Below are 27,352 nucleotides of genomic sequence, written 5' to 3' on the forward strand. Positions count from 1 at the left end.
GTGAGTCCCCCAGCAGCTTTGCTGGATTTTTGGGATTTATTTTTTCTCCTGCTGAGAGGGAGACTCTCTTCCTCCCACTCTTAGACATGATTTGAGGTGTTCCTTTGACTTTGTATGTGTTCTATGGGCTATGGGGTCCTTTTCCCCATAGGGTTTCATGTGTTTTCGAAATGTGGGTTACACAGCACCCTCCGTGCAGTAACCCAGGGGTGTCGTAGCGACCCCCAAACATAGACTCCACACCCTGGGACTGACTACTGTCTCCCAGGGCATGTAAAGTCACCATTGGCTTTACTAGTCTCAAATTGTGAACAGAACCAGTACAAACCATTATATTGTGGACGTACTGGTTGGGGCAATTTGATTGCCCTGGGGTCTGTTGTTCGGGGGGGGCACTGTCCAGTTCCCCCCCAACCGAGTTTTGGCTGGTGGCAGTGGATACTACTTTTTATATTCGACCGCGAATATATTCCTATGGGATTTTCCCATTGTTGGAGGCTACCACTTTTTAAAATGGCCTTGAACATACCGCTGGTTTATTAAATTAATATAAATTCACCGGTTGGTATATTTTGCCGAAACTTGGTTCCAAAATGGCGTTTGTGTTCGCTTCTGTGACTCCAACCCAAGTCGAGCCTTTTGGTCCACTTTTTGGCGGGCTTCTCCACAGAAGCCTCCAAAAGGGGTGCCACTCTGTCTGGGTACCACAGGGGGTTGAGGGACCCTGGACTGAGTTGCCTCGGCAACTCAAGTCGTACTCTTGTGTGATTGGCCCAAGTGGTGAGCCGCCCGGACACCACTTAGCAGGTTTGAGTGACGTCTAGGCTGAATGAATGGAGGTTTTCTGCATAAAAGCAGGGCTTTGGGGACTGGAACTTCAGAAGTCGCCACAGGACCTAAAGAATACGAGGAGGGAGAAGCCGAGCTGACCTGCAACGACGACACCACTGGTGGAGCCCTGCTGAACCGTCTCACCACTTTTCCCGACGACAGAGGAGATCTCCAGCCCGGAGAGTCTTCTTCCTTTGACTGGTGGGAATAACCAGTTTGCCCGTCTTTTCGCCTTCCTGGACCATCACGTGGCCGCCTTGCCTGTGCCAAGCACCCCGGCAACCGGAATACCACGGTTTACCACTACCGCGAAGAAAAGGGTGGTACCTTGTAACCGGGAAACTCTGCAGCTGGTTTCTTCCCTGGCAGTCCAACAACCTTCAGCTTTCCTCCACGTCGAGACCTCCTTTTCCTCGGGACGAAACACCGACTTGCACCCGCTGCCAGGAACAACTACCCCTCTGGAGCGTTCTTCCCATTTTCAGGTACTGTGTCCCGCCTGGCTTCCCTTGCGACAGATCGTTCGGGGTGACGGTAAATCCTCGACTTTCTAACCTGGGCTAGCCTGGGGCCTGTTAACTAACTTTTCCTGACTTGATCTCAATCTTTTGTAAACTATTTACAAAGACTCTTTGGGCATAACCCCACTGTGTGATCCTGGACACATTTTGCTTGCTCTCTCTACAAGTGGGCCTGGCATTTGAACTTCCTTGCTCTCCAGTAGACTTTGCCTAACCTGCCTCACTGTGGTTCTTTGAAAAGAATTGAGATTTGTGTGCGTGCATAACTGCCTTTTTCCCCTCCCTTTTTAAATAACTTATTAGAGTGCCATCTTGTGTTAAGCGCTTACCTCTGTCTGAAAATAAGTGGTGTTTCTCACTAAGACTTGTCTAATAAGTAATTAGGGTTGTATATATATATATATATATATATATATATATATATATATATATATATATATATATATATATATATATATATATATATATTAGTGACTGTGTGTTGAATTTACTTACCTCTTTTTGTGCTAGTGTAATTTACAAGTGTGTCTTTAAATAATTATATACTTTTACACCAAAGCTCTGGTCAGTGTTTGCTTGTGCTACTGTATCTCTGTACCTATTGTGTATACTCTATATACTGTCTAACTCATCTTGAGATAAGTCTGACTGCTCAGCCACAGCTACCAGGTAATTCTGGGTGGTACAGACTGCTACCAATTGGGTTTACTGCCAACCACCTGTAGTCTTAAATCTTTTGCAGTGGTCCCTAAGGGAACTGCACAGGTTTCTGCCTAACACTGGGGGAAGGGGAGAAAAGGTAGGATACATCTGAGGAGGTGCAGCTGGAAGTGGGTGTTCTTGGCAAGATCTGTGATGTGTGGAGGGAGTGTAGTCGAAGATGATGCTGAAGTTTGTTGCTTCACAGTAGGGTGAGCAGGCCCAAGGAGGACGGCTAGAGGGAGAGAGGAAAAGCAGTAGCAGAGGTCCCAATTAGAAGAATCTGTCTTGCTGACATTAAGGGACAGGTTGTTTAAGGCGTACCATCACTAAATAGCGGATAGACTGTCGGGAATGAGCGAGGAGGCTGAGGGTAGCCTGAAAGAGAGCTGAGTGTCACACAAATAACCTTGAAAGTTGGAGGCAAAAGTAGAGATCTGGTAAGCCAGATAGACATTAAAATGCCAGGGTGATCGGATAGAGCCCTGGGGAACACCACATGTGGAAAGAGAGGTGGTGGAGAGAAAGGACCTAAGTTGGACCTGGGAGGGTCGCTCCAAGAGGAAGGTCCGCCTGCCAGAGCCTGACCAGTGATGCCAAGGTTCACACAGACGGTTGAGCAGTGTGTTGTGTTTGAGAGGGTCGAAGGCGGAGGTCAAGAAGGAGAAGGACAGAGTGAGAGCTGGAGTCAAGGTTTTAGAGCAGATCTTCAAAGGAGTTCAGTAGAGCAGTTTCCGTACCTCTGGCCGATCTGAAGTCGGACTGATGGTCTTGAGAACCAGCAGATTCTTCTTGAAGTTGCTAGACTGTCTGCCCCGCTCCTCCCGCCACCTTGTACAGCTGTACCACTGCTGTATCCCTCTGTTTCCTACCCCCACTGAATATCTGTACTGTTGTATACCGCTGTAAAGCATTCAGTTGCTTCTCGAAGCTAGGTCTGCCCTCAATAAATCCCATAATAATTGTACCCTCTCCTGCCTTAGGGCACTGGTCCTTGAGGCAACTCCACAAGGAAACCCCTAGGCTTCCTTGACTTGAGAAACCTAACTATACCTACCTGCAAACCCAGAAGAGATGATGTTGAACTCTGCCACTTTTGAACGTTAAACATTGTATCCAGCCTATCCTGCTCAACTCCTAACTTCTGGTAGCCTAGAGCCACTCTTATCATTCTGACACTCTCATGAGCCAGTGTTAGACTCTTTAGACAGGTTGGAACAAGGTTATACAAAGTTGGAAATGTTTGCATATAGGTTTCAGAGTTTCACTAAGGGGTGTGTTACTGTCTGAACGTTACTACACTTAGTCTATTACTTAAGAAACTAGCAATTGTGTTCTGCATGTGTTACTGTGTGTTAGTACTTACCTTGGAAATATTTAAACAGTGTGCCCTGTTGTATATATTAAATGACTATTTTTTTTATATAACTGTGTATTCTTGTTGTCTTTGTACCTTCCCACGGCCCTCCTTACTGCCTAAACTAAATATGGCTGCTCAACCATTCCACCAAACCTTTGTGTGGGTCAGGCACAGCCTAAGAGGTTTAACCCAAAAGTGCGCTTAATGCAAGGCCGACTGTGCCCGACCGTGCTCAGTCCGGGCTGGAAGGACCCATATATTTTACTTGGGCCGATCTTCTTGCCTTGACTCCCCCCAGCACTTACTTTCCTGCTGGTTGGATGGTTTTGTTTGACTCTATTCTTTACACTACTGATCCTCTGCCTTCCCTCCAGTCTCCGGCGATAGGTGGCCTTAGAATGTGTTTCTTGACCCACTTTCTCTGCCGGGACATGGGGATAACATTTATCAAAGAACAACTCATTGACCACAAAACACAAATCGGTCAAAGTAAAAGCCCTCTTATCATGGGCAATCTTAACTACTGGACCAACGACCATCTTGATAAAATAGGACTCAGTCTAGAGGACTCAATCACCTCTATTGGACTAACCCAGTGGATTAAAACACCCACACAAAAGGAGATGCACACTTGACTGGCTTATTTCACAAAATGCTATTATTCCAGACATCTTGGTTATACCATGTATATGGTCTGATCACTCTTATCCAGGCAAAAATCTCACTACCAGGTCCTCTACCTAAACTCAACACCAGCCTGCGCCCGCGTAAACTAACGCGTAATTTGAAAAACATTACATCCCCTAAATTCTCATCCCTAGTAGCATACAAGCTTCAACCTATAACTAACTTAGCGGACTCCTCTGCCTTAGTTAACCACTTGACCCTCTCTTTCAAACAAGCTGTGAATGAACTAGCACCCATGAAAATGAAATCCATCAAGTCTGAAACTACAGAAAACACTTGGTTCTCAGATCACATTGTGAGGGCCAGACACAACAAAAGGGCTCTGGAAAGATCCTGGAGAAATGACCCTAACAATAGATGCCTACAAAAAATCCACCCATGAATACAAGAAACTTATCACTAATGCGAAAGCCACACATTACAATAAAAGAATTATAAATCCTAAATCCAATGTTGGTGAACTGTTTAAAATCCTATCTGATTTTTCAGGACCAGCCGCCACCTTCCAATAACCTAAAAAAAGACTCCAATTGGTGTCAAGACATCCACAATGTTTTCCTTTAGAAAATTGACTCTCATAGACAAAATCAATAAAGCCCTTAGCAATGTAACACAACCACTGCCCACAAAAAATGCCGAACGCCTCAATAACAATGAAGATAAAATATCCCAAATCTCTTTTCCCCACTATTCTGAAAAGGAAGTGCTCGAGGTTATACAAGATCTTAAATCTACTTCTTGCCCTGGTGACGACTGTACCATGAACATTTCAAAGAATCGACTGACTTGCTAGTACCCTGGATCACCAAGTTGACAAACCTATCTTTTGAAGAAGGTGTGGTACCAGATGAGCTAAAATCAGCTTGAACACCCTTGCTGAAAAAAGAAAATGTAGACCCCCACCAACAAAGATAATTATAGGCCAATAACCAACGTGCCTTTTATACTGAAGATACTGGACAAACTGGCCTACAAACAACTCCAGGCTCATGTTGAAGAACACAAGATCCTCGGCACTCGACAGTCAGGATATAGGGCTCAGCATGGTACTGAAACAGCCATGCTCGACCTTAAGTCCACACTGGCGAGCATTGCTGACAAGAATCAAGCCGCACTACTGATGCTTCTTGACCAGATCCCAGCTTACTAGTGACAAGGCTCGGAGAGGTCGCAAATTGTTCCTCGATGGCATCTGACTGGATTGCCTCCTTTCTGGGCCCTTGCATGGTTAGGGTTTGTGTAGTCACCACTCCACTCCTATCTCTCACCTGTGGTGTCCCACAAGGCTCCTGCCTGTCGCCACTGCTTTTTAATTTGTACATTCGCCCTCTCCTGGACCTCTTAAACTTGGTGTTCAGTATACCAACTACGCAGATGACACGCAGGTGGTCATACAACTTAGTGGTCAGTACAGAAATGATGTTGAGGCCATCAATAGCATCTACAAAGCCATCCAGGATTGGATGGCTTGTAACTCTCTAGCCTTTAACAACAACAAAACCGAACTAATGATAGTATCCTCCAAGAACACCCGGAGCAACTTCCTTATTGCAGGCAACATCATCACAGTCCAGAGGAAGGTAAAAACTCTGGGAGTTGTCTTAGACGACGAATTATCCATGAAGCTGCATGTCTCTTACATCAACTCTAGCTGCGGACTGATCAATAAGCAAATCAACATCCGTCCATTGCTAACAGCCGAAAACTGTGCTCTTCTACCCACAGCGTTGATAAACCCCAGACTGGACTATTGCAATAGCCTATTGTCTGGTACTACTACTGCAAATATCCAAGCCTTACAAGTGGCCCAGAACAATGCTGTGCGGACCATCTTCACTCAATCTCGTCGCTCCCATATCTCCATCTTCAGGAAGAAGCTTCATTGGCTGTCAGTCAAACATCGCATTACACATAAAATGCTTACTATGCCACATAAATGCCTCTCTTTCAGCAGTCCCAGCTACTTGTCTGAACGCATTAACATCAAGAGCAATGGAAGAAATCTGAGTTCATCCTCTGCCACAGTCCTTGCTTCCCCCAGATTTAAGACTGCAAAATTTGGAGCCACCACGCTTGATGTTCTGGGCCCTCTACTTTGGAATGCTCTGCCGGCAGTGCTACGACAAATCAAAAACTACCTCCTATTTAAAAAAAGCCATAAAAACCTACCTTTTTAACATGGTGTAATCCTTATGACCCCTTTCTGATCCTGCTTGCTCTCTTGTTGTCCTGTCTGTGTTTTTTGTGCGCCCTGAGACCTATGGGCATGCAGCGCGTTATAAGAATTTAAATAAATCTGGTACTGTCCGATCGCCTCCCTGATTTATTCTTTTTAACTGAAACCTGTCTACAGGAGTCTTCGGCCCCTGTTCTGATTTAAGCAATACCTGATGGCTATTACATTCATGCTGACCGCCCCCCTCTGCAAATGGGAGGTGGGGTTGCGGTCATTTTTTAAAGAATCTTTGAAGGTTTCCAAGCTTGACTTTTCTCATAATCTGGCTATGGAATCTTTTAGTTCAGTAGGTTTTATCTTCCCTCATTTGTATGTTACTTCCTGCTTATTTATCGTGGTCCTGGGTCTTTCACTGGTTTTCTTGAGCCTTTACTAGACACTGTGGCTGAACTACATACATAATTTTCTAACCTTGTGGTTCTAGGAGATCTTAAATTTAATAAACCTCAAACCCCTGTACTTGGTTCCTTTTTTTTTTTGATAGTTTGGTTGACTTTACCCAACTAGTCCTTGAACCTACCCATAAATTGGACAATGCCCTCGATTTGGTTTTGGCTGATGAATGACTTTTGAGTTATTTTTTTGGTCGAATCAGTACTCTGGTCAGACCACTACCTGGTGTCTTGCCTACTCAAGGGGGGCTGCATACATCAAAAGATGGCGCCCCTGAAAAGATGGCAACGGGGCTGGCGCTCTGACCTCCCCAATCTGATATCTACTGTTGGAATCGAGGCTGTGAGGCATCTGCATCCACAGTATCTGGGTTTACAATCGTGGTGTTACAAAATGTCCAGCATTCTTGATCCTACATTCTGGGCCTTAGAAAATGTGTAGCCCCTAAGCCAATTTTTATAGATCAATTTTAGTTGTTTGACTAGATAAACGACTGGGCCAAAACCGAACTTACTGAGGGCCCGCATATGCCTGTGTAGCTTTGCTTTTTTACACTTTGAGTTTAGGATCATTGAGGAAAACAGATCCATTATTTATTTCCCTTGCCACAGGAACAGTTGGTGACCCTGTCTACCAGCTATTTCAAAATGTATTGTGAAATTCATCCAGATCTGTTATTCAGTGTCCAAGATAACATTACCATTCACGCCCAGAGCACACTCAACATGAGGCACCGGGGCTACTCTAGATTTCATTGCAAATGTGCCCTTAGATGCTATTTGCAAAGCAGCTACTTGGATTTCTATTCACACCTTCACACAGCATTACTGCTTGAATGCACTTTAAAGGGGTGATTCACTGGTGGGCCAGGTGGTGGGAAGACATCTCTTTTCCATTGTACCTTCCAACAACTCACCACCTTCTTCAGGTAGCCGGCTCTGTGGTTCAGTGGACTGTGTATCCACTACAGGGGCCTGTGTTTGACCTCCTGGTCACAGGCTGGAATCCCGGCAGGTCCACTCAGCTCTTCATCTTTCTGAGGTCGATAAAATGAGTACCATTGAGTTGGGTCACAAGAAACCTCTATTTGTGAATGGCTCTACAAATACACATGTTTGGTACTAGTTGCTGGTCTATGCAAAGCATGTTATTCTGAGCAGATCCACAAGCCTCAGAAGCCATACATTAATTACCGTAATCCTATGATTCACATGCACCCACCCTTCCTCCCCTCTTGGAGTTCAAGATACTTGGACATCTTACCTCTCCTTGCCTTCAAGTACTCGCACATACACTTCATGCTCACTCATGTCAGAAACAAAACAATTTGAGGCACCTTGACACGGTAAAAGGACCATGGGCACTGTAACATGGTGTAAGTCATACCAGGGATGTAGGGATAGTCTTAGAAACGCGCCCAGTCAGCATCCTTTTTTTAAACTTCGAAAACAAGTCATGCAATACTCTGCACCTACCACTAGATGTTAGCATATGCAAAGCATGTGAATCGAAGCAGATAAAAGCATCAAATAAAATTACGGTAAGTAATGTATGCCATCTGCTTCCACCAGCATGTCTTTAGGCAATCATAAAAGTAACCAAAAATTCCAATTGTGTAAAGTTAGGTTTATGGACAAGTATCCACATTGCACATAGCAGTTTCTAATATAGTGCAATGTTGATCAGTTACAAAAAATTCAAAGATATTGGGGAAACCTAGTTTCCAAGTGCCGATAGTCTAATTGACTGATCAGTTTCCCGTAACAAATGAGCGAAGGGAAGTGAAGCTGAAGGTTTTACTTATCTTCAAAAAGTCATAACAAGTTAAAAAAAGAAGCAAACAGATTGGGGGTCTATAGAAACTATAGTGGAAAGTTGCCAGAAGAGAAATCTTTCCTAACAAGAGCTATGGAAAACTAGACCATACAAACCTCAAATGGATTATAAAGAACCGAACTAGTCCTCCTCAGACTCGTTCTAATTATTGCTGTGTGGTGAAGCTGCAACCTGCCCCTAGATGTGGGTGGTTTTATATGTAGCTTGAATAATGAAACAGACCCCAGGGTTCTTGCAACAGCCTTGGCAGGTGAAGCTGCCAAACTATATAGTATGAACATTCAATGAAATGGGAATGACAGATAGTAAGGATTAGATTATGCACACAAGATTCATTTTAACTGTTAAACTATTGCAGAAAACGCTTTGCAGATTCTACTAAATAACAAATGCCTTTCATTAGGTGCTATCCCATTGTGCGAAATAGTTCAGGATACTTAAAAAAATGTTTTAAAAACACTGCCTCAGTTTTCCAAACTATTCATAGAAGTAAACGACACTCGGCTATGGCTGTCCTCATTGTGATCAGAAAATGTAATGGCATAGAAAAATAAGGACATTATTTACCCTCGGATAATCCCTGTGTTCATTTATGTCGCATTTTCTTTGGTAGTCCTCCCACAATAACGAAACAGAAGGGTTGCCAATGGAATAGTCAGTTCAAGGAACATCCACAAATTTTATAGCAAATATTATTTCACAGGTATCGGTCTGTGTGGATTAATGTGAATTAAATAAACTTTTGAGCATGAGAAAACTTTTGTACTTGCTGAAGTGGTGTCCCGCCAGCATGTTTGAATGATTAAAAGAAAATGCAGTACGGTTGCGCCTTTCCAGACTGTTCTCATGCTGCTATTTCTCTTTCAGATGTTGTACTGCAGCCCGCCCCAGCACTATCTTGGAGGACTACTGGTGGTATTCTGGACTTTTATATTTTCTTGGGCCCTGAACCAAAGACTGTGGTGCGGCAGTTCCTGGATGTGATTGGTGAGGTGGCCTTCATATCCCCTTCCTTCTTAAACTGTATCCCTGGCCCTTACTGTATTTGCTGAAACACAGAATGTGATATTGTGTGTATTGGTGCTGTCGCGTGTTGGGTAGTGCAGCCCTATGTAATGCTGTCCTTGGTTACCCTCCATTTAGTGCTAGTGCTGTTTGGTGATGTTCTGCTTGGGGCACATACGGTAGCTTCCAAGGGCTTTGCTGCCATTTGTTATATTCGGCTGCTGGGGAGAGGGAGGCGAGAACCGCACTGTAGGGGATAGATGGCTGAGAAGACTAGGGAGGGCAGTGGATCACCGGCTAGGAGCTCCATCTCACCATGACCTCCATTTGGCAACCACAGAGAAACCACTCCCTCGTCTACCACATCCGCCCACAAGAGAAATGACACTGTAGCATGAGGGAAACAGACTTGCTTGTTGTTTTAACAGTGCCTCTTCTTGCTTGTGCACCATTCCTCAAACCTCCTCAGCATGTGCTTTTCGGAGAAGTAGAGCTTGGGTGATCACTCCTGAGAGACACCTTTCGCTGAACAAATAATGCAGTACAATCCTAATGTGGTGGTGATGACGATAAATACTAACGCAAGCACAACACTTGCAAGCTTACTGAAACGACACTTGGGCCTACCCTACAGACACTACTCAAGCCTAACTGATCTCTACCGTCAGATCCTCCACTCTACTATTGATCTGCATGCCTCTCTCAAACCCAAAACGCTGAAACCAAGCAAGCTGGCAAACTCCTGGTTTACGGATGAGCCTGTTACCATCTGCTGTAGTAAAAGAGCACTAGAACACCTTTAGCAGCGTTGGAGGTTTTTACAAACATACCCTCATCACTTCCAAAGCCAACTCCTACAACTCGCATATGTCCAATGATAAAGAACTCTCCACCATCCTTTAAGAGTTAGAAAACCCTGTCCTGAAGGGGGCGTGTCTTGGAGCACCATGACTGTGGCAACTCGTGATAGCCTCTATGCATAGCCGGGACCTAAAGCAGTATTCTGCCGGCAAAGTGCCAGTCTGAGGGCTGATGTTGGGCGAGTCCCTGGGGGAGATGCCTGGGAACAATTAAGTGTGAGCGGAGCTGGCGGGGAGCCCCCGATCCTGACCCTGGCCCTGGTGGCTGCCGATGATTGCCTTCAGCAGTGGTGGTGGACTGACCCGACAATGGGGTCGGCATCTCGGGCGTAGCAGTGGTCACCCGCCACTAGCAGCACAATCCAGCACGATGCAATGAGCAGCCCTTGGGAAATGCAGGCGAGCCCTAGGGAGCTCCAGAGCTGATGCGGAAAGAGTGAAACCACCAGGGGGCCAGCAGCGATCCGGTAAGAAGGCACTGCCGGGGCTCCCCGGGCAGCAGCAGGACGATAGCTCATGTCCCTCGCTGCTCTGTAATCAGATTGGCCTTTGAACACCTGCAGTGTGAGGAAAGGGGTTTTGCGTTCCCGGGCCCTGACAACATTGCTGTTCAGGAGTGCAGCTGTTGAACATTATGGGGATCACAGGAAGCTATTGCTCAGGCCTCCCATAAGCATAGAATAAGCTGGACTTGATGAGCCTTCAGGGGAGGTTGCTGCAAATCCATTCCCCACCCTGGTCTTTCAGCAGTCTGGCAGCCTGTGTGTGGAGGGGGCCAGCGTGTCACAGCAGTGGTCTGGACCTCCGGCAGCCCCCGGGCAGTGGCGATGAGTGCGCTCAGGTCGGGGCAGTAGAAGATTCTGTCCCAAGAGAAGCAAAAGCCCCACGCAGTGTGGATTTCTGGCAGCAACCTGAGGCCCTAAGGCACGGGGGCCGACAGACTTAGTGGTTCCTGGTGGCTCACGCAAGATATGGGCCCTCCCAATGTCGGCCTCTACCTCTAATCTGCAAGTGGCGACCCCCTGGGACGAGTCCCCCTTGGGGGCCCACCATGGCAAAGAAACAGAAAAACAGCAAAGCCACAGACCTCGCTGCCATGCTGCAATCTCAGGAGAAGGGGCAGAAGACTGAGACGGTGTGTCATGGGCCACTCCACCGAGAGGCCCCAAGAACTCCTGGGCAGCTAGCCACGAAGGACACCCAGGCCTTCATGACAGACATTAAGACAGAATTCTGGGATGTTGGGGAGAATTCTCTTAAAAGGCTAATTTCCCTTACCTATAGAGTCCCCCATTAGCTTTGCTGGATTTCAGGGGTTTATTTGTTTTTACTCCTACTAAGAGTCAGACTCTTTTTCCCACTCTAAGTTGTATTTTGATATGTTTCAGCCTATTTATGTGCTTATGGGCCATGGAGTTTTTCCTCAGTCATAGGTATCATCTTTTTACATGTGTGTTCACAGCACCCTCCGTGCAGTAACACAGGGGTGTCATAGTGACCCCCAAACATAGACTCCATACCCTGGGACTGACTACTGTCTCCCAGGGCATGCAAAGTTACCTTTGACTTTGCTAGTCAATAGTTGTGAACAAAACCAGTACACACCATCTTACTATGGAGGTACTGGAAAGGGTTAGTGGATTTTCCCTGGTGTTTATTTTCGAGAGGGTACTGTCCAGTCCCTCTCTCCAGTTTCTGGCGGGTGGCAGTGGTTACTACCTTTTTAATATTCGACCGCAAATATTTTCCTATGGGATTTACCCATTGTTCGAGGCTACCACTTTTTATGATAGCCTTTAACATACCGCCGGATCATTTTATTAACTTTACTCCAGTGTTTTTTTTTTTTTTTTGCCAGATCTTTGATAATATTTCTTTCTCGTGTCTCTCTCTGTAATCCAAACCGAGGTCTGGGCCCTTTGTCCGTCCTGTTGGCGGGCTTCTGGACAGAAGCCCTCTTTCAGGCGCCAGAGAGTCTGGGGTAGACGGGATTTGTGGGAGGGGGAATAGACACCCTGACAGGGTTGCCTAAGCAACCCAAGTTGCACTCTGCCATGATAGGCTGGGGTGTTATCCTGCCAGGATAACCACCCCGCTGTGTGAGTGACAGCTAGGCTGTATGAATGGGGGTTTGGCTGCATAAAAGCAGGGACCTGCGGACTGGAAGACCGATGTCGCCACTGGACCTAAGAAATCTGAAGAGGAGAGAAGCCGAAGACATCTTCAACGACTGAACCACCGGTGAAGCCCAGCTGCAGATCCTCGCCACTTTTCTCCAACGACCAGAGAAGATCTTCACCTGCAAGAGCCTTCTTCCCTTGAGCTACTGGGGCCAACCAGTTCGCCAATCGCCTTCCCGGACCTGCCTTGGTCGAATCGCCAGTGCCAAGCACTAGGAGACTGGATAGCCAGGCACCCGTCCACCATGACTGCGATTTAAAGGAGCATACCTTTTTATTCCGTTTTGGCATCACTGTGGCTGGCTTCTTCCCTGGGCAGTGCAGTGACTCGAACCTTCCTCCACGACGAGAGCCTCTCTTCCTCTGCTGGATCTCCCGAACTGCAGGAACTGCCAGGAACTACAGCCAGCGCAGGAGCCTCATCCACTTTTAAGGTACATTGTTCCACCAAGCCTCCCGTTTCGTTGGGTACTGCTAAAGGGGTTTTAAATCCTTTACTTACCTTCTGGGCTGGCTGTCCCTTTTGTCTAACATTATCTTTCTACCTTCTGCACCCTCCTTTTCAACCGTTAAACAAAGACTTGACTGCAGCTACTAGAACAGTTTGATCATGGGCACATTGCCCTGTACCATTGACTCTGGAACAGGCCTATTGACTCTGGCTATTTCAGTTAGAACTGCCTTCTCTAGATTGCTTTTCATAAAGAAATGTGTTGGTGCACCTAAACTCTTATAACCACATTTCCTTCCCCTTTATATATTGTTGAAGTGCCATTTTGCTCGGTTTTCACCATTGCCTATGCTAAAGTACTACCTTGCCTAACTTGTTCACAATCCAATTGGGAAGTGTTGCTGGTGTGTTTAGCAGTCTTACCCTGTATAACTTGACCTTTCCCTCCCTCTGAAGAAATTGTTAGAGTACCATTTCTGCTTGGTTTACACTGCCATTTTGCTCAGTTTTCACTCTTGCTCAAACTTGTCTACAATTTAAATAGGGAGTTGTGTGTACTTTTCTTGATTGTTTTAGCTTGCTTTAATGATAGTGATTTGTGTGTGGAGTTAAGAGTGTGTAAAATAAATATATATATTCTTTTTGATACAAAGCTTTGGTCAGTGTTTCCTTGTCCTCAAGTACTGTAATCCTATTGTTTAAACCCTCAATACTGAATATCTCCCTCTTGAGATAAGTCTGACTGCTCAGCCACAACTACCATGTTAGGCAGAAACCTGTGCAGTTCCCTTGGGGAACACTGCAAAAGATTTAAGACTACAGGTATAGCAGTAAACCCACTTGGTAGCAGTCTGCACCACCCAGATTTACCTGGTAGCTGTGGCTGAGCAGTCAGACTTCCCTCAAGAAGAGTTAGGCAGTATGCAAAGTATACACAATATGTACTCAGACACAATAGCACAAGCAAACACTGACCAGAGCTGGGTTCCAAAAGTATATAGTTATTTATTTTCAAGAACACATAAATTGAAGACACTCTAGCAAAGTATAGTAAAAACACTTCAAACACAGTTATAATGAAAGCAGTTTCCACCCTTACTCCTATCTAGCCAACTCTAAGTTAACACCACATAATTAAAACAGAGGTGAGTGCTTAACGTTAGATGACACTCTAGTAGGTTCAAGGAAGGGATAAAAAGGAACAAACATAGGTTAAACACACCACTCTAAGGTCCAGAACACTTGCAATAGGCTCAAAGAAGTACAAAGTCACAGGTGAGCAAAAGTCACTAGGCAGGGCCCACTCTTAGAGTAGCCGGAGCGAAAATGTGCCCAAGATCACACTGTTAGTAGGGATTCAGAGTCTTGCAAAGAGTTAGAAAGAGTTTAGAGTGGCTTAGAAAGTTTAGCCAGGGTGTCCCAGGCACTCCCAGGTTCGAAAGCCGGGGGCTAAATCTACCCCGTACAGTCGGTGGCAAGGGAAGCCAGGCGGAACACGGTACCTTAAGCGGAAAGGGTCCTCCAGCGGTGGCAGTTGTTCCAGGCAGTGGCAGCAAGGCTCGACGTCGGTCAGGGGAGAAGAAGTTCTCGCTGAAGAGCAGAAGAAGGTCGTAGCACTGCCCGGGAAGAAACCAGCCGCGGAGTCCTCCGGTTAAAGGGTTGTACCGACTTTCGCGGTTGGGGTAAAAGTGGTGGGGTTCCGGTTGCCGGGGTGCTTGGCACTGGCAAGGCGGCCACGAGATACCTCGAGAAGCGAAAAGAAGGCGAAAACTGGTTGTCCCCACCAGTCAAGGGAAGGAGCCACTCCGTTAAGAGTTCTCCTCGGTCGTCGGGGAAAAAGTGGTGCAACGGTTCAGCAGGGCTCCACCGGGTGGTGTCGTCGAAGCAGGTCGGCTCAGCTCTTCCCTCGTCGGATTCTTGGTCCTGTGGCGACTTCTGAAGTTCCAGTCCCCAAAGCCCTGCTTTTATGCAGCAAACCCCCATTCACCCAGCCTAGCTGTCACTCAAACATGCTAAGTGGTGAGCCGGCCGGCTCACCACTTGGGCCAATCAGGACGGAGTGCGACTTGAGTTACCAAGGTAACTCAGTCCAGGGTGCCTAAATCCCCCTCCACCCCTCCTAAGTACCCCAGACAGAGTGGCACCACTTTGGAGGGCTTCTGTGGAGAAGCCCGCCAAAAGTGGAACAAAGGGCTCCACTTTGGGTCAGAGTTACAGAGGCGAACGCCAACGCCATTTTAGAATCAAGTTTTGGCAAAAAGTCCCAACCGGAGTTATAATAATAAATATATAAACCGGCGGTATGTTTAAGGCTACCGTAAATAAATAATTAAATGTGTTAGCCTAAAACAATGGGAAATCCCATAGGAAAATATTCGCGGTCGAATATAAAACGTAGTTTCCACTGCCACCAGCCAAAACTCGATCAGGGGGGACGGAGACGTGCCCCCTCGACTAACAGACCCTGGGGCAATCGAATTGCCCCAGCCAGTACGTCCACAATATGATGGTTTGTACTGGTTCTGTTCAGGATTCAAGACTAGCAAAGTCTTTGGTGACTTTACATGCCCTGGGAGACAGTAGTCAGTCCCAGGGTATGGAGTCTATGTTGGGGAGTCCCTAGGACACCCCTGGGTCACGGCACAGAGGGTGCTGTGTAACCCACATCACAAAAATACATGAGGCCCTATGGAGTAAAAGACCCCATAGCCCATTCAACACAAGGTTTAACCAAGAAAACACACTTCAACATGCCCAGGAGTGAGGGTAAAAGAGTCTCACTCTTGTCAGGAGAAAAAAAAATAAACCCCAGAAATCCAGCAAAGCTGCTGGGGGACTCACTAGGTAGGGAAATTCAGCCTAAACAGAGAATTCTCCCTAACATACCAACTAAATCTTTGTGGTACAGACTGATACCAAAGGGGATTTATTGCATATACCTGTAGTCCTAATCTGCTGTAGTGCTCCCTAAGGGAACTGCATAGGATTCTGTCTAACATGGAACATCTGGATGGCCATGTAGTGGAGGCGGAACAGAGCCTTGGAGAGGTGGAGTACCAGACTTTGGAGCAGGCAGGAGTGATTGCTGGTTTGCAGCTTAGGATGCAGACTTGTAAGGGTGAGAATGCGTACATGGCACTGAAGCAGAAGGGCATGGAGAATAGGGTGCAGAGAAATAACTTGCACATCAAAATGGTCCCATCCTCGATTCCAGACCAAGCCCAAAGCGAATATGTGGGCAACAGCTTCCAGAAATTACTACCACACCATGAGCGAGCCGCCCTGACTGTACACGCAGACTGCAGGGAAGACTATGTCTGGGATCATCGGACCCGCTGGCCGATGTCATTACGAGAGTCAATTTTTATACCACCAAGCAAGATATTGGGCCGCGGCCCGCTCGCAGGAGGGCAGAATGCATCAGGATACATCCCTACAGATTTTCCAGTATTTGGCCATGGCAACCATGCAGAAGAGCCTTAAGGCCGCCAACTACCCTTCAAGATGAACAAATTTGTAACAGGTGAGTGAATCTTCCCACCTTCTCTCCAGTTTTCCATTGCAGACACCACAAGAACAGTCTGCTCCCTCGTGGAGGCAGAAGACCTGTTGGGAAAGCTGCTGCATTGGGTTGACGATGACTCCTCTCCACAGCATTCAACCCCCAAAGGGGGAAGACCCTAAGCCTCGGCGCACCGCATGGTTGGTGGCAGGGAAGTCCTGCAAACCTGGAACTCAATTGAAGCACAAATAACCCAATACATGATGCCTACCCAATTATGCTGTACCTTCAGAGCAACGCCCCAGGATCAGCATAGTAGCCTTCACAGTTCTCAGCCAGGCTGCCCATTGACGTGACCCAGACCTCTGAGCAACGTCGCTCGCTGGTCACATGGGGACAGGTGAGCCCAACTTAGTTAGTGCACAATCCGCACTGGTGCACTTTCAGTTTGTTATTGTTAAAAAATGTCAATTGCGCATAGGAGCTGTAGTCCCAGATAACGGATGATCCGCACCCAGCTCCTTCCTCAATAGCACAGGAGGCCATATTGCAGCAGGCACCTCCCACACCCTCACCACCCCACCATAAGCTAAAATTCACGACTCAATGCCAAAGGGCTGAACTCCTGGTCGAAGTGCAGATCCATTCTGCAGTGACTTGTGGACCTGGCTAGTGCTATATTTCAAGAGACCCATCTGGTCCACTGATACTTCCCCAGGTTTCCTAGTAAGCATTTTCCAAAGCAGTTCCTGACCTCCAGCGGCACCAAGAAAATGGGTACTGCGATCCTTGCTAGGAAAGATTTCTCTTTACTGCACCTTTCCTTCCATTTTAATGGACCCCCAAACTTTTTGCTTTTATTTTTGATCCTGACCTGTACTTTTTACAGTGCAGTAAAGCGTTAATCTTCAATATACTGTCTTCTGCTCCTCTATTATGGGGAAACTGACATCTCATTCAGGCTGTACTGGGAAACAGTTTCCCTTAGTCCTGCAACATTGTTACTACTTTTAGTAACTTGTTATAACTTGTGGGAACTCTATCATTGTACAATTGGCTACACCATATGTTTTGCCCTAGACTAACACTGAAAGGATTTGTGGTTACGTTGGGTGTGCTAAATGGACAAGCAGGTGGCAGCAGTGTACAATTTCTTTTTTTTTTGCTGTTTCTTTGCGTTTTAGCCTTACCACGTTTGGCTACGAACTGTGGCTAGTGTCCAAACATGGCCGTGCCACATGGTTTGTCGCTTGTCCTCAGACCATCTTGTTCTTTAGCCTTCTTCCTGGCCTGTGAGGCCGGGGAAATCATTATGTGGACTTCCAGTGCCCTGGAAAGCAGAAGCTTCTGGCAGGCTACTGAATGGCTGTGTATTTGCTGGCAGGATGTGGGCTGGGACTTTCTGGTCCCAATCCACAAACTGGTTTCAGTGTGTCTCAGTGTTATGCATGAATGTTCCCGCCAGTGGTCCTTATTGGACCACTGCTGGGGTGTGTGTGTGGGGGGGCTAGACCCGCTATTGGCTAGTCAGAGTTTCGGCATTTACTTGGCTTTTAAGATGAGGACACCTGCACCCATTATTTAATGATCCTGAAGTACCGTGAAGGAGCCAAGACTCTTGTCCATCTGTGAGACCCGTGAAGGGACCGAGACCCGACTGAAGGAGGCCTAGCGACCAACTTCTGCTGCTGTCCTGAAGAAGCCCTGTCTTTCTCATGATCTTCAGCAGTCCTGCGAGGGAGCTGCAACCCTTGAAGTGGAGGGAACCTCCATCCCGATGTCTGCTCAGTACTGCAAAAGAGCCTTCAGAAGTGTCCCGAGACCGTCCTTTGGCTGACCAGCTCTAAGTTTGGGCTACCGTGCTGCCGACGTCACCGTTCTGAGTTGCGACCTGGAACTTTGGGGATTCTCAGCTTGTCCTACAAGACTTACCTCAGCGAAATGTCAGCGTCCTAGCTTCAAGGGTACCAGAGATAGGAGGGAAAGTCTGACCGCAACAAGTGAGGCACTTTGTGCTGCCGTGCTGCGGTGACCTGTTTACCTGACCTGAGTCCAGTCCTGAAAGGGGCCCTGCATCGAGTTTTGCAGCATTCTTCATCTGAGAGTCCCTGCACCAGCGAAAGAGACAGACCAGAGATCAGCTAGAACCTGCAACCCTTGCGAATCGAGGACTGCGACTGACGGCGTGAAAAGCAACCTCAGACTCGCTTCCATTGACCTGCCAAGTCTAGGGAACAATCGGAGTATGGGGGGGGGGATAAGTTACACTATCCCCACGCATCTTTGCCCTTATCATGGAGACCTTTGCTCAGCGAGTCCGCAATAACCCACCTATAGAAGGGGTTATGGTGGGGGGGGAAGCAATCCGACATGTCCGTCTGGGCCAATGATGTGATGCTCACCCTTTCGAACTGTCTTCCTTGTGACACTCCCTTACAGAATTGAAGTCCTTTAGGCGCACAGCGGGGTTCAGTTAACTGCTCCAAATCCGGGGCATTGGGGGTGGGTCTGACATCAGGTGAAATAGAGGCCCTTCGCCCCTATTGCCCAAATAAATGGGACAGTAAAGCATTAAGCTATTTGGGGATCCAGATTCCATCGAACCCTAAAGAGGTCTATGGTGTTAATTTCTCGCAGCTTTTCAAAGCCCTAGAGGCAGACTTAAAGGAGGGGGCAAACTCAAGAAATTTCCCCGCTGGGCTGCATCAGAACCTGCAGGATGAACCTACTCCAGAGGTTCCTCTACCAGTGCGTACCGCTCTCAGTGGAGATCCCTAGCATGCCCCTGCTCAGCTTGCAGCATAGAATCTTTTGATTAATTTGGTGCGGGAAGAAAGGGAGATTTCCCCAACGCGGTAATGAGTATTGCGCATCTGGGAGGGATGGGGTTACCCAACCTATGACATTACTACGCAACGGCACAGTTGGCGCGCCTGCCTGCTCAGCTTACCATGCATGAGCCCCCCGATGGGTAGACCTAGAGCAGTCTAGACTTCCATTGCCCATGTCCTCCTAACTACATATTGCTGCAGCAGTGCAGAGGTACTGGCCTGGCCTTCTCCTAGCCTCAAGAACCACAGCAAGAACATGGGATTGGGTGTTGAAGCTGGTGGGGATCCCGAGGGTGCCAGGTCCGCATACCCGCCCCCATCTTTCACAATTCGGATTTTGTCCTGGGCCTTCGGCTCACTGAGTTCAGCAGATGGAGACGAGGGGGCCCACAGTGCCTCTTTCTCCGCTCCTTAACAATGGGGTCCCATTAACCTGTGCTGACTGTAAGAGGTTTGCTTTAATGGAAGTGGACAGATGCGGGTACGTCCAAAGCAGACCTTGGATAGCTCAGCCTCGGGTGCAACACAGGGCAACCCGAGAGCTGCGATCCATGGAGCAGGAAGGTGCACAGGTAGGCACCATTTCGAAACTGTGCCAATTTATGCAGACTTATCTGTGGCCCCTTCTACCAATGGGAAGCAAATTTGGGTTACCCGATCAATGACCAGACGTGGGTTGGCATCTGGTTGCAGAACTATTCCTCCTCCAAATGTGTGACCAACAAAATGCACCATCAAATTGACGTACCATTGGTATTCCTCCCAGTGAGGCTGCACCATATTAAGAACTCCCTGGACCCAGGGTGCTGTTGTCAAGGTGGTACACAAGGGACAGACTTTCTGGGGGCAAGGTAACATCTGTGAGGCCATAATGCAGACAGAGCTTCCCCTCGAACTCTTGGTGCTGCTCTTGGCGTCCGCCAGTCCTGGGGATCTATCCCAGATCGGCAATGACAGTGGGGCAGATTACCATTGCCCCAACCTTGAGGGCCCACTTATTCCCCAGTGGTGGACCAAGATTTGGAACATTTTGGTGGCAGAGAAGATTACAGCTGCCAAGGAGGGGGTGCTCCACTGCTTCAGAGACTTGGTCCCCCATTCTGGAGTATGGCCTACACTTAGCGGCACAAGCATATAAGCCACAACAGGTGGTGCTGTTTCTGCAAAGCAATGGTTAAGCTTGGGAGCTGGACTGACATTGGGGCTTTTGAGAGTTGAGTGTTTCATCTGGTGCTCAAAGAAACAGCCTTTTCTTTTCAATCTTGTCTATGCAACCGTACTTAAAGTTGTTAAGAAAGGGGGGTGCTAGAGAGCCCACAGTCAAGATGTCTGCATCTCCCTGAGCTCCGTGAGCGACCTGAGGGGAGGTCCGCACCGCTCCCACCAGGGGAAAGTAAAGTTCTCCAGCATGGGGTCTGGCATGGATTCACATGCTCATGAATATTCCCGGTCAGGCTGGGAATCCTCGGTAAAGAAAAAATCAGTTTCATTTTTGTTTCTGAACTGTCTTTTTACTAATAACCAATCACTGGTCTCTGGGTCATACTTTTTCAGCCAATGACTGCCCTCTACCTAAACCCCTCCTCTGGCAGCCATCTTCAGATTTTTACTGCACGTTCAAGTGTTGGGAGTCCTCGTGCTTAGCTCTCTAGCTTTTTTTTTTTCGTTTTTTCAAAGAGTTTACTTATTTATTTTGGTCAGATCAAGCCTCAAGCTCCACCGATTCATTGTCGAATTAGCGGGGACCCGTTTCGGAAATCTCTATGCCCCTCGAGGACGGAATTTCACTTCTTGAAGGATTCCGCAAGATCTTTGAGGCCTGCCCCGCGTGGACATGGCCCAGGACAAAGGAGACTCGACGCCCGTTGGTTCCGAGCTGTTTAGGGTCTGCCTGAACTATAGAACGTCTTCAAGGAGGATGAGCACTCCCGGTGCCTCTACTGCCTGCACTCCGACAAGTCGCACCTGGAGGAGGACTGCGCGTTCTGCAAGAACATGTCCGCCCGGACCATGAAGGACCGCCGTACACGACTCGCTAACTGGCCGGAGGCGAAGAGCCCAGCAGCAGGTGAGAAGTCTGAGCGTTCGTCTAAACCTTTTGAGGGCGCTCAGGCGACGGGGGCCCAACAAAAGGCAAAGCACTGCGAGTCCACGGGCACCGGGAGTGCCGTTGGTTCAGGCTCCTCGGCTGCCAGGCCGGGGCGCAACATCGCTGATGCTATCAACGACAAGCTAATGCTCTGGCTCAAAGAGGAAGTTTGGCAAACCAGGTAAGCTTCAGGAAAAGCCCCGGTAAGGCCCGACGGAGAAAGCCAAGGGGGAGCGAGGCGGTGACCCTCCCCCCCCCCCCACAGGGAAGTCCTCCGATGCGCCTAAGGTCGTGAAGGCCCAGATTCACCCGGCTAAGGCCTCAATTGAGGGAGTTGTGACGGCCCTGGTGAAGCCTGCAGAGGCGGCTCCAGTGGAGATGACCTCCAGGCCTAGAGTTTCCCTGCCATCCCAGAGGGAATCTTCTTTCCAGCCTATTGAATAAACCCCGTGAAACCAGGGCTGAGAAAGAAGGGGGGCGCGATGGACCTAACAGAATCAGTTACCTCCTCCGAGGAGGAGCTGTCTGGCCTTAAGGCAGTCCTCGACAAGATGTTCGTCGAGGTCGGGGCTTACGGGAGGGATCCCGACGAGGCGGACGTGGAGAGCGAGGGTGGAAGAACGGAATATTGACGTTGAACCGGACACCACGCCTCTGCCAACGCTCCCGTTGCAACCGATGCCACCGCCAACGGACAGGTCAGATGACATATTGCTGGCACTGCACACCTTGTGCACAGAGATAAGGACAAGATTGCCCTTAATTCCGTTGGGGAGTCCTCCAGCCAAGTGGAGACGAGTCCATCCTTCACCTCCATCCCCTCCGGGGGATGAGACCGGGATGGACAATGGTGGCGACGATGGAACAGATCTCCCATCGCCCCCTCCCCAGGCTTCCCCCTCCTGACAAAATTGGCTCCTTTAACGGCATGATCGCCAGGGCATCAGAGCTTTTCCAGCTATGCCCTGAAGTACAGAAGGAGGGGTTCCTTTATCGACGACGAGAGGCCAAGAGGAAGACCGTCCTCTCAGTCACGCTGTTGGACGACATCTGGGACGAAGGGCTGTCCCTTCTGAAGAACCCGTCCACGGCCCCTGCGAAGAGACCGGTACGAGAAGTATCAGATCGCAGACTCTGCGCCCATGTGCTTCAGGGCGCAGCCGTCCCCGGACTCGGTCTCCGCGGCGGCCAAGAAGAAATTGGCAGGAGCAACGGCATCGACTTGAACTTCTCTGCCGGACAGCGAGGGGAAGAAGCTAGACGCCATGGGACGTCAGCAGCAACGACCTTTAAGGCGGCCAATGCTCTCGGTATCGTGGCCTGCTCCGATAGAGAGCTGTAGTTCAAAATCACCCCCCCCCTCCTGGACTTCCTTCCAGACGACACGAGGGCACAAGCCCTTGAAATGCTGCAAGAGGGCAAGGTGGTGTCTGACCACGCCATCACTGTAGCCACGGACATTGCTGACGCCGGTTTTCGCAGATGGGCAACAGTGCTTGCCTTCGCCGGCACGGATGGCTCCGGGGCCACCGACTTCCGTCAGGGCATGCTACATCAGCGACGGCCGTCCTTTCGGACCTCTGGAGGCAAGTCTCAAGGTGCCTCCAAAGGATTTGGTGGCAGCTCTTCGGCGTACCATCAGTCGGCCCGCTCTTCGTTGCAGGAAGCCTACCGAGGCCGCAACAAGGTCGGTGGACATCGTCGCCAAGGGGCCCAAGGTGGCAAGGCCTTGGCGAAGCAGGACTGAACTGGCCGTTATGTCGGGCCACCACCCGAGCACCCTGATGGGAGGCCGACTGGTCATTCGTCAGTGTGTGGGAATCCATCTCCACCGACCATTAGGTGCTGAATGCCCTGGCCCACGGGCACACTCTGGAGTTCCAAAGGAAGTGCCCAGACTTTCCACCGGTGGCCAGGAAAGAAGACCAAATCCCAGGAGGTACGAGCGATGCTGGCAAAGGGCGTGATCGAACTCTTCCCGAAGAGTCTCCAGGGCTCCGGAGTATACTCTCAGTACTTCCTCATCTGAAAGTAGACCGGCGGCTGGCAGCCTTTCCTGGACCTCCGCCGCCTCAACAAATACATAAAATCCCAAAAATTCCAGATTGTCACCCTTCAGCACGTGCTGGATCAGCTGGAAGAAGGGGACTTCCTGTTGTCGCTGGACCTGGAGGATGCATACTTCCACATCCCCATGCACAAAGGACATCGAAAGTTTAGACGCTTCGTGGTCCAGGGGCGGCACTATCAGTTCAAGGCACTGCCCTTCGGTTTGTGCCTGGCACTGGTGGCTGCGCCTGCAGGGGATCCACGTCTACCCCTATCTGGATGATTGGCTCATCCGAGTGAAGTCAAGGGAACTCGCCGTCGACCACACAGCGAGGACCGTCCACCTGCTCACGGAGCTGGGGTTCTCGAAGACCTGCTTGGTGCCATTGCAGGACGTCCTGTTCCTGGGAGCCAGGCTCAACACAACTGGCTTCACCGTCAGAGGAGAGGATAAAGGCCATCCTGGGCAAGGTGCAATGGCCGTTGACCATGGAAGTAGCCAGGCTGAGGTCCATCAAGTCCCTGCTTGGCATGATGTTGTCATGCATCTACCTCGTGCGACTGTGCAGGAGTTCCTCGACGCCCGGTGATACAAGTGGCTGGAAGCTTCGAAGACCAGATCTCCCTCAACAGGACTTTCCGTCAGGCGATCCGGTGGTGGGGCACCTGCGCGCATCTTGCACCGTGCATGGACTGCCAGTCACCTGCGCATCAGGAGACGGTGCCGACGGATGCCTCCCTGGAGGGATGAGGCGCGCACACCGGAGATCTCCACGCAAGAGGCCTTTGGCTCCTGGAGGAGAGGTCACTGCACATCAACGTCCTGCAGCTCCGGCCCATCTTCTGGGCCCTCCAGTCTTTCCTTCCGTCCCTCAAGGGCAAAGTGGTAAGGGTCTTCACCGACAACACCACAACGATGTTCTACACCCGGAAGCAGGGGCCCACCAGATCCTCAGCTCTCTCCAAGGAAGCACAGGATCTGTGGCCGTCCCTCAGGGGATGTTCCTGGTACCCTTTCACCTGGCAGGAGTGAAGAACACTGTTGCCGACTCACTCAGCAGGGAGCTGCTCTCTTGCCACGAATGGGAGCTTCGGCACAATCAAGTAAAACTTCTATTCCAACAATGGGGCAATCCCCGATCTGTTCGCGATGGCGACGAACACCAAGTGCTGGAGGTTCGCCAGCAGGTTTCCCCAGCCGGGGAGTATGGGGGATGCATTCTCCTTCCACTGGGACGGCCTGTTCCTCTATGCGTTCCCACCATTGCCGTTGTTCCTGTGACTCATCGGTCAACTCAGACGGTCCCGGTGCAGGATGATCCTCGTCGCACCGGCGTGGCCGAGGCAGATATGGTTCCCGGACCTTCTGGACATGTCGGCGTCCCCTCCAGTCAAGCTACCGACGGACAGGGATCTTCTGGCCAGGGAAGGAGGCACAATCCTGCATCACGACCCAGGATCTCTGAACCTACAGGCCTGGCTCCTGCAGCACTAGAGTTCGGAGGCTACGACATCCCGGCGTACTGCAAGGAGGTAGTTGCCAAGGCCAGGGCTTCCTCGTCTTAGGTGCTATGGACATAAATGGAAGAGGGTCTCTGTCTGGTGCCGTGCACAGAGGTTCAACCACCTACGGATTACGACCCCTCAAGTGCTGCCGTACTTGCTGTCGCTCGCCAAGGCATGGCTGGTGTGAGCCTCCATCAACATTCATCAGGCGGCTATCTCCCGCTACACCGGAACGCCGGGTGGTCGTCGCTGTGGTCTCACCGCCTGGTGAAGGCTCAGGCCTTGGCGTGGGAGCTCAATGTGGTGCTGACCAGACTCATGGGCACGCCATTCGAGCCTTTGCATTTGGCGCTGCTGAAATTCCTATTGTGGAAGACTGCGTTTCTTGTGGCCATCACCTCCGCACGACGAGTGGGAGAGATCCAGGCCCTCTTCTGTAAGCTGCCATACCTGCCATTCCACCAGATGAGGGTAGTGCTAAGGGCGCACCCCTACTTCATGCCCAAGGTGCCGTCGACTTCCATCTCAATGAGCCCTTGGTGTTGCCTGTTTTCTTCCCGTCGCCTTCGTCACCAGCTGAGAGGACTTTGCACTCACTGGATGTGGCTAGAGCGCTGAAGTTCTACGTGGACCGCACAAAGCTTTTGCAAGACATCACAGATGTTTGTGAACGTTGGCCCTGTGAACCAAGGGAAGGCCCTCTCCAAGGCTTCCATTTTCAGATGGCTCCCCCGCTGCATCATGCACTATCACTGGTTGGCAAACCGACCGTTGCCCGGCCGTCCGAGAGCCCATTCGACCAGAGCGACCGGTGCTACTATGGCGTTCTTTTCTGGTGTGCCCCTGCTGAACATCTGCAGGGCAGCTATGTGGAGGTGGACACACACCTTCACGAAATTCTACTGCGTCGACGGATTCCAGGGAGGAGTCCAGAGTCGGCCAATCAGTGTTGCGCAACCTGTTCGCTTGAAGGTGAGCCATGTGAGGAGGTAAGAGATGCTTAATATTGAATTGTTGAAATGCTTAATGTTGAGCCTTGCCACCTCCCGTGGTTGTGCATGTGTGTGTACTTTTATGTATTCATGAGCATGTGAATCCATGCCAGACCCCCATGCAAGAGAAGGAACAAGTTACTTACCTGTAACTGTTTTTCTCAAGCATGGGTCTGGCATGGATTGACATGCGAACCCTCACTACAACCCCTCTGCGGCTCTTCTCTTGGTCCTACTGCCACTTTACGTGCTACCAAATCTGAAGATGGCTGCCAGAGGAGGGGTTTAGGTAGAGGGCAGTCATTGGCTGGGGGCAGTATGACCCAGAGACCAGTGATTGGTTATTAGGAGAAAGACAGTTGCAGAAACAAAACAAACTGATTTTCTTTACCTAGGATTCCCAGCCTGACGGGGAATATTCATGAGCATGTGAATCCATGCCAGACCCATGCTGGGGAACAACAGCTACAGATAAGTAACTTGTTCCTTCTCTTGCAGAACCGCAGGCCCGAATGGGCTGCCCACCCACAGAAGAAGCCACTTGAACAACTGGGGGACACCTGGAGCACCAGCTGATACTGCTGTGTCTTCCTGGCTCAGATCGGCCGACTGGCTCAAACTGGCGAGGCAGGAGGATGAGCCTTCGGGTGCCATGGGCACCAGTTACCAAGCGATAGGGGAAATCCTAAGAGCTGACTGGGGCGGGTCCTGGGGGCCCCCCGAAACTGTTTGAGCAGTGGTGCACGCCCAGAAGTCAAGCCCACTGGCCCGTTGTAGCCTGATGCCCAGAGACAGGTGGGGGAACCCCTCTCCAGGGGAAGAGGAGGCAAGCAGCCCGCTCTGGTGGAGTGAGTGTTAGGGAGAATTCTCATAAATGGCTGATTTCCCTTAACTAATGAGTCCCTCAGCAGCTTTCCTGGATTTCTACGATTTATTTTTTTCTCCTGGTAAGAGTGCAAGCCTTTTTTCCCACTCTTACGTGTTTTGCTGTGTGTGTTTTCACTTTTTGTGTGATCTTGAGCACTGGAGCCTCACCTACTCCATGGCCTCATTTTTCATGTTACACAGCACCTTCAGTGCAGTGACACAGGGCTGTCTTTGAGACTTCCCACTGACTCAATTTTCTGGGGCTGACTACTGTCCCCCAGAAAAGGTAAAGTTGCCATTAACTTTATTTTAGTCACTTTAAACCACAGACCCAGTACACCCCATCTTACATGGAGTTTTGGAAAGGGTTAATTCTTATCCCTTTTTTAGTCTGTCTCTTGGAGCCTTGTTTTGCTCCCTTTGCATCAAGACTTGGCTGGTGGCAGTGGTAACTACC

General features: G+C 49.4%; 1 protein-coding gene across 1 annotated transcript in view; it reads left to right on the forward strand.

Moving 5' to 3' along the window:
* The window catches only part of GAA (alpha glucosidase), a 752,056-nt gene that overhangs the window by 280,367 nt on the left and 444,337 nt on the right, over positions 1-27,352 (forward strand). Inside the window, exon 6 of the mRNA XM_069655240.1 lies at positions 9,431-9,550. Coding sequence (XP_069511341.1) covers positions 9,431-9,550 — 120 coding nt within the window. The remainder of the gene's footprint in view (positions 1-9,430; positions 9,551-27,352) is intronic.

Source organism: Ambystoma mexicanum, chromosome 3q (genome assembly GCF_040938575.1).
Source record: "Ambystoma mexicanum isolate Mex_15411 chromosome 3q, UKY_AmexF1_1, whole genome shotgun sequence".
In the NCBI taxonomy this organism is placed as follows: Eukaryota; Metazoa; Chordata; class Amphibia; order Caudata; family Ambystomatidae; genus Ambystoma; species Ambystoma mexicanum.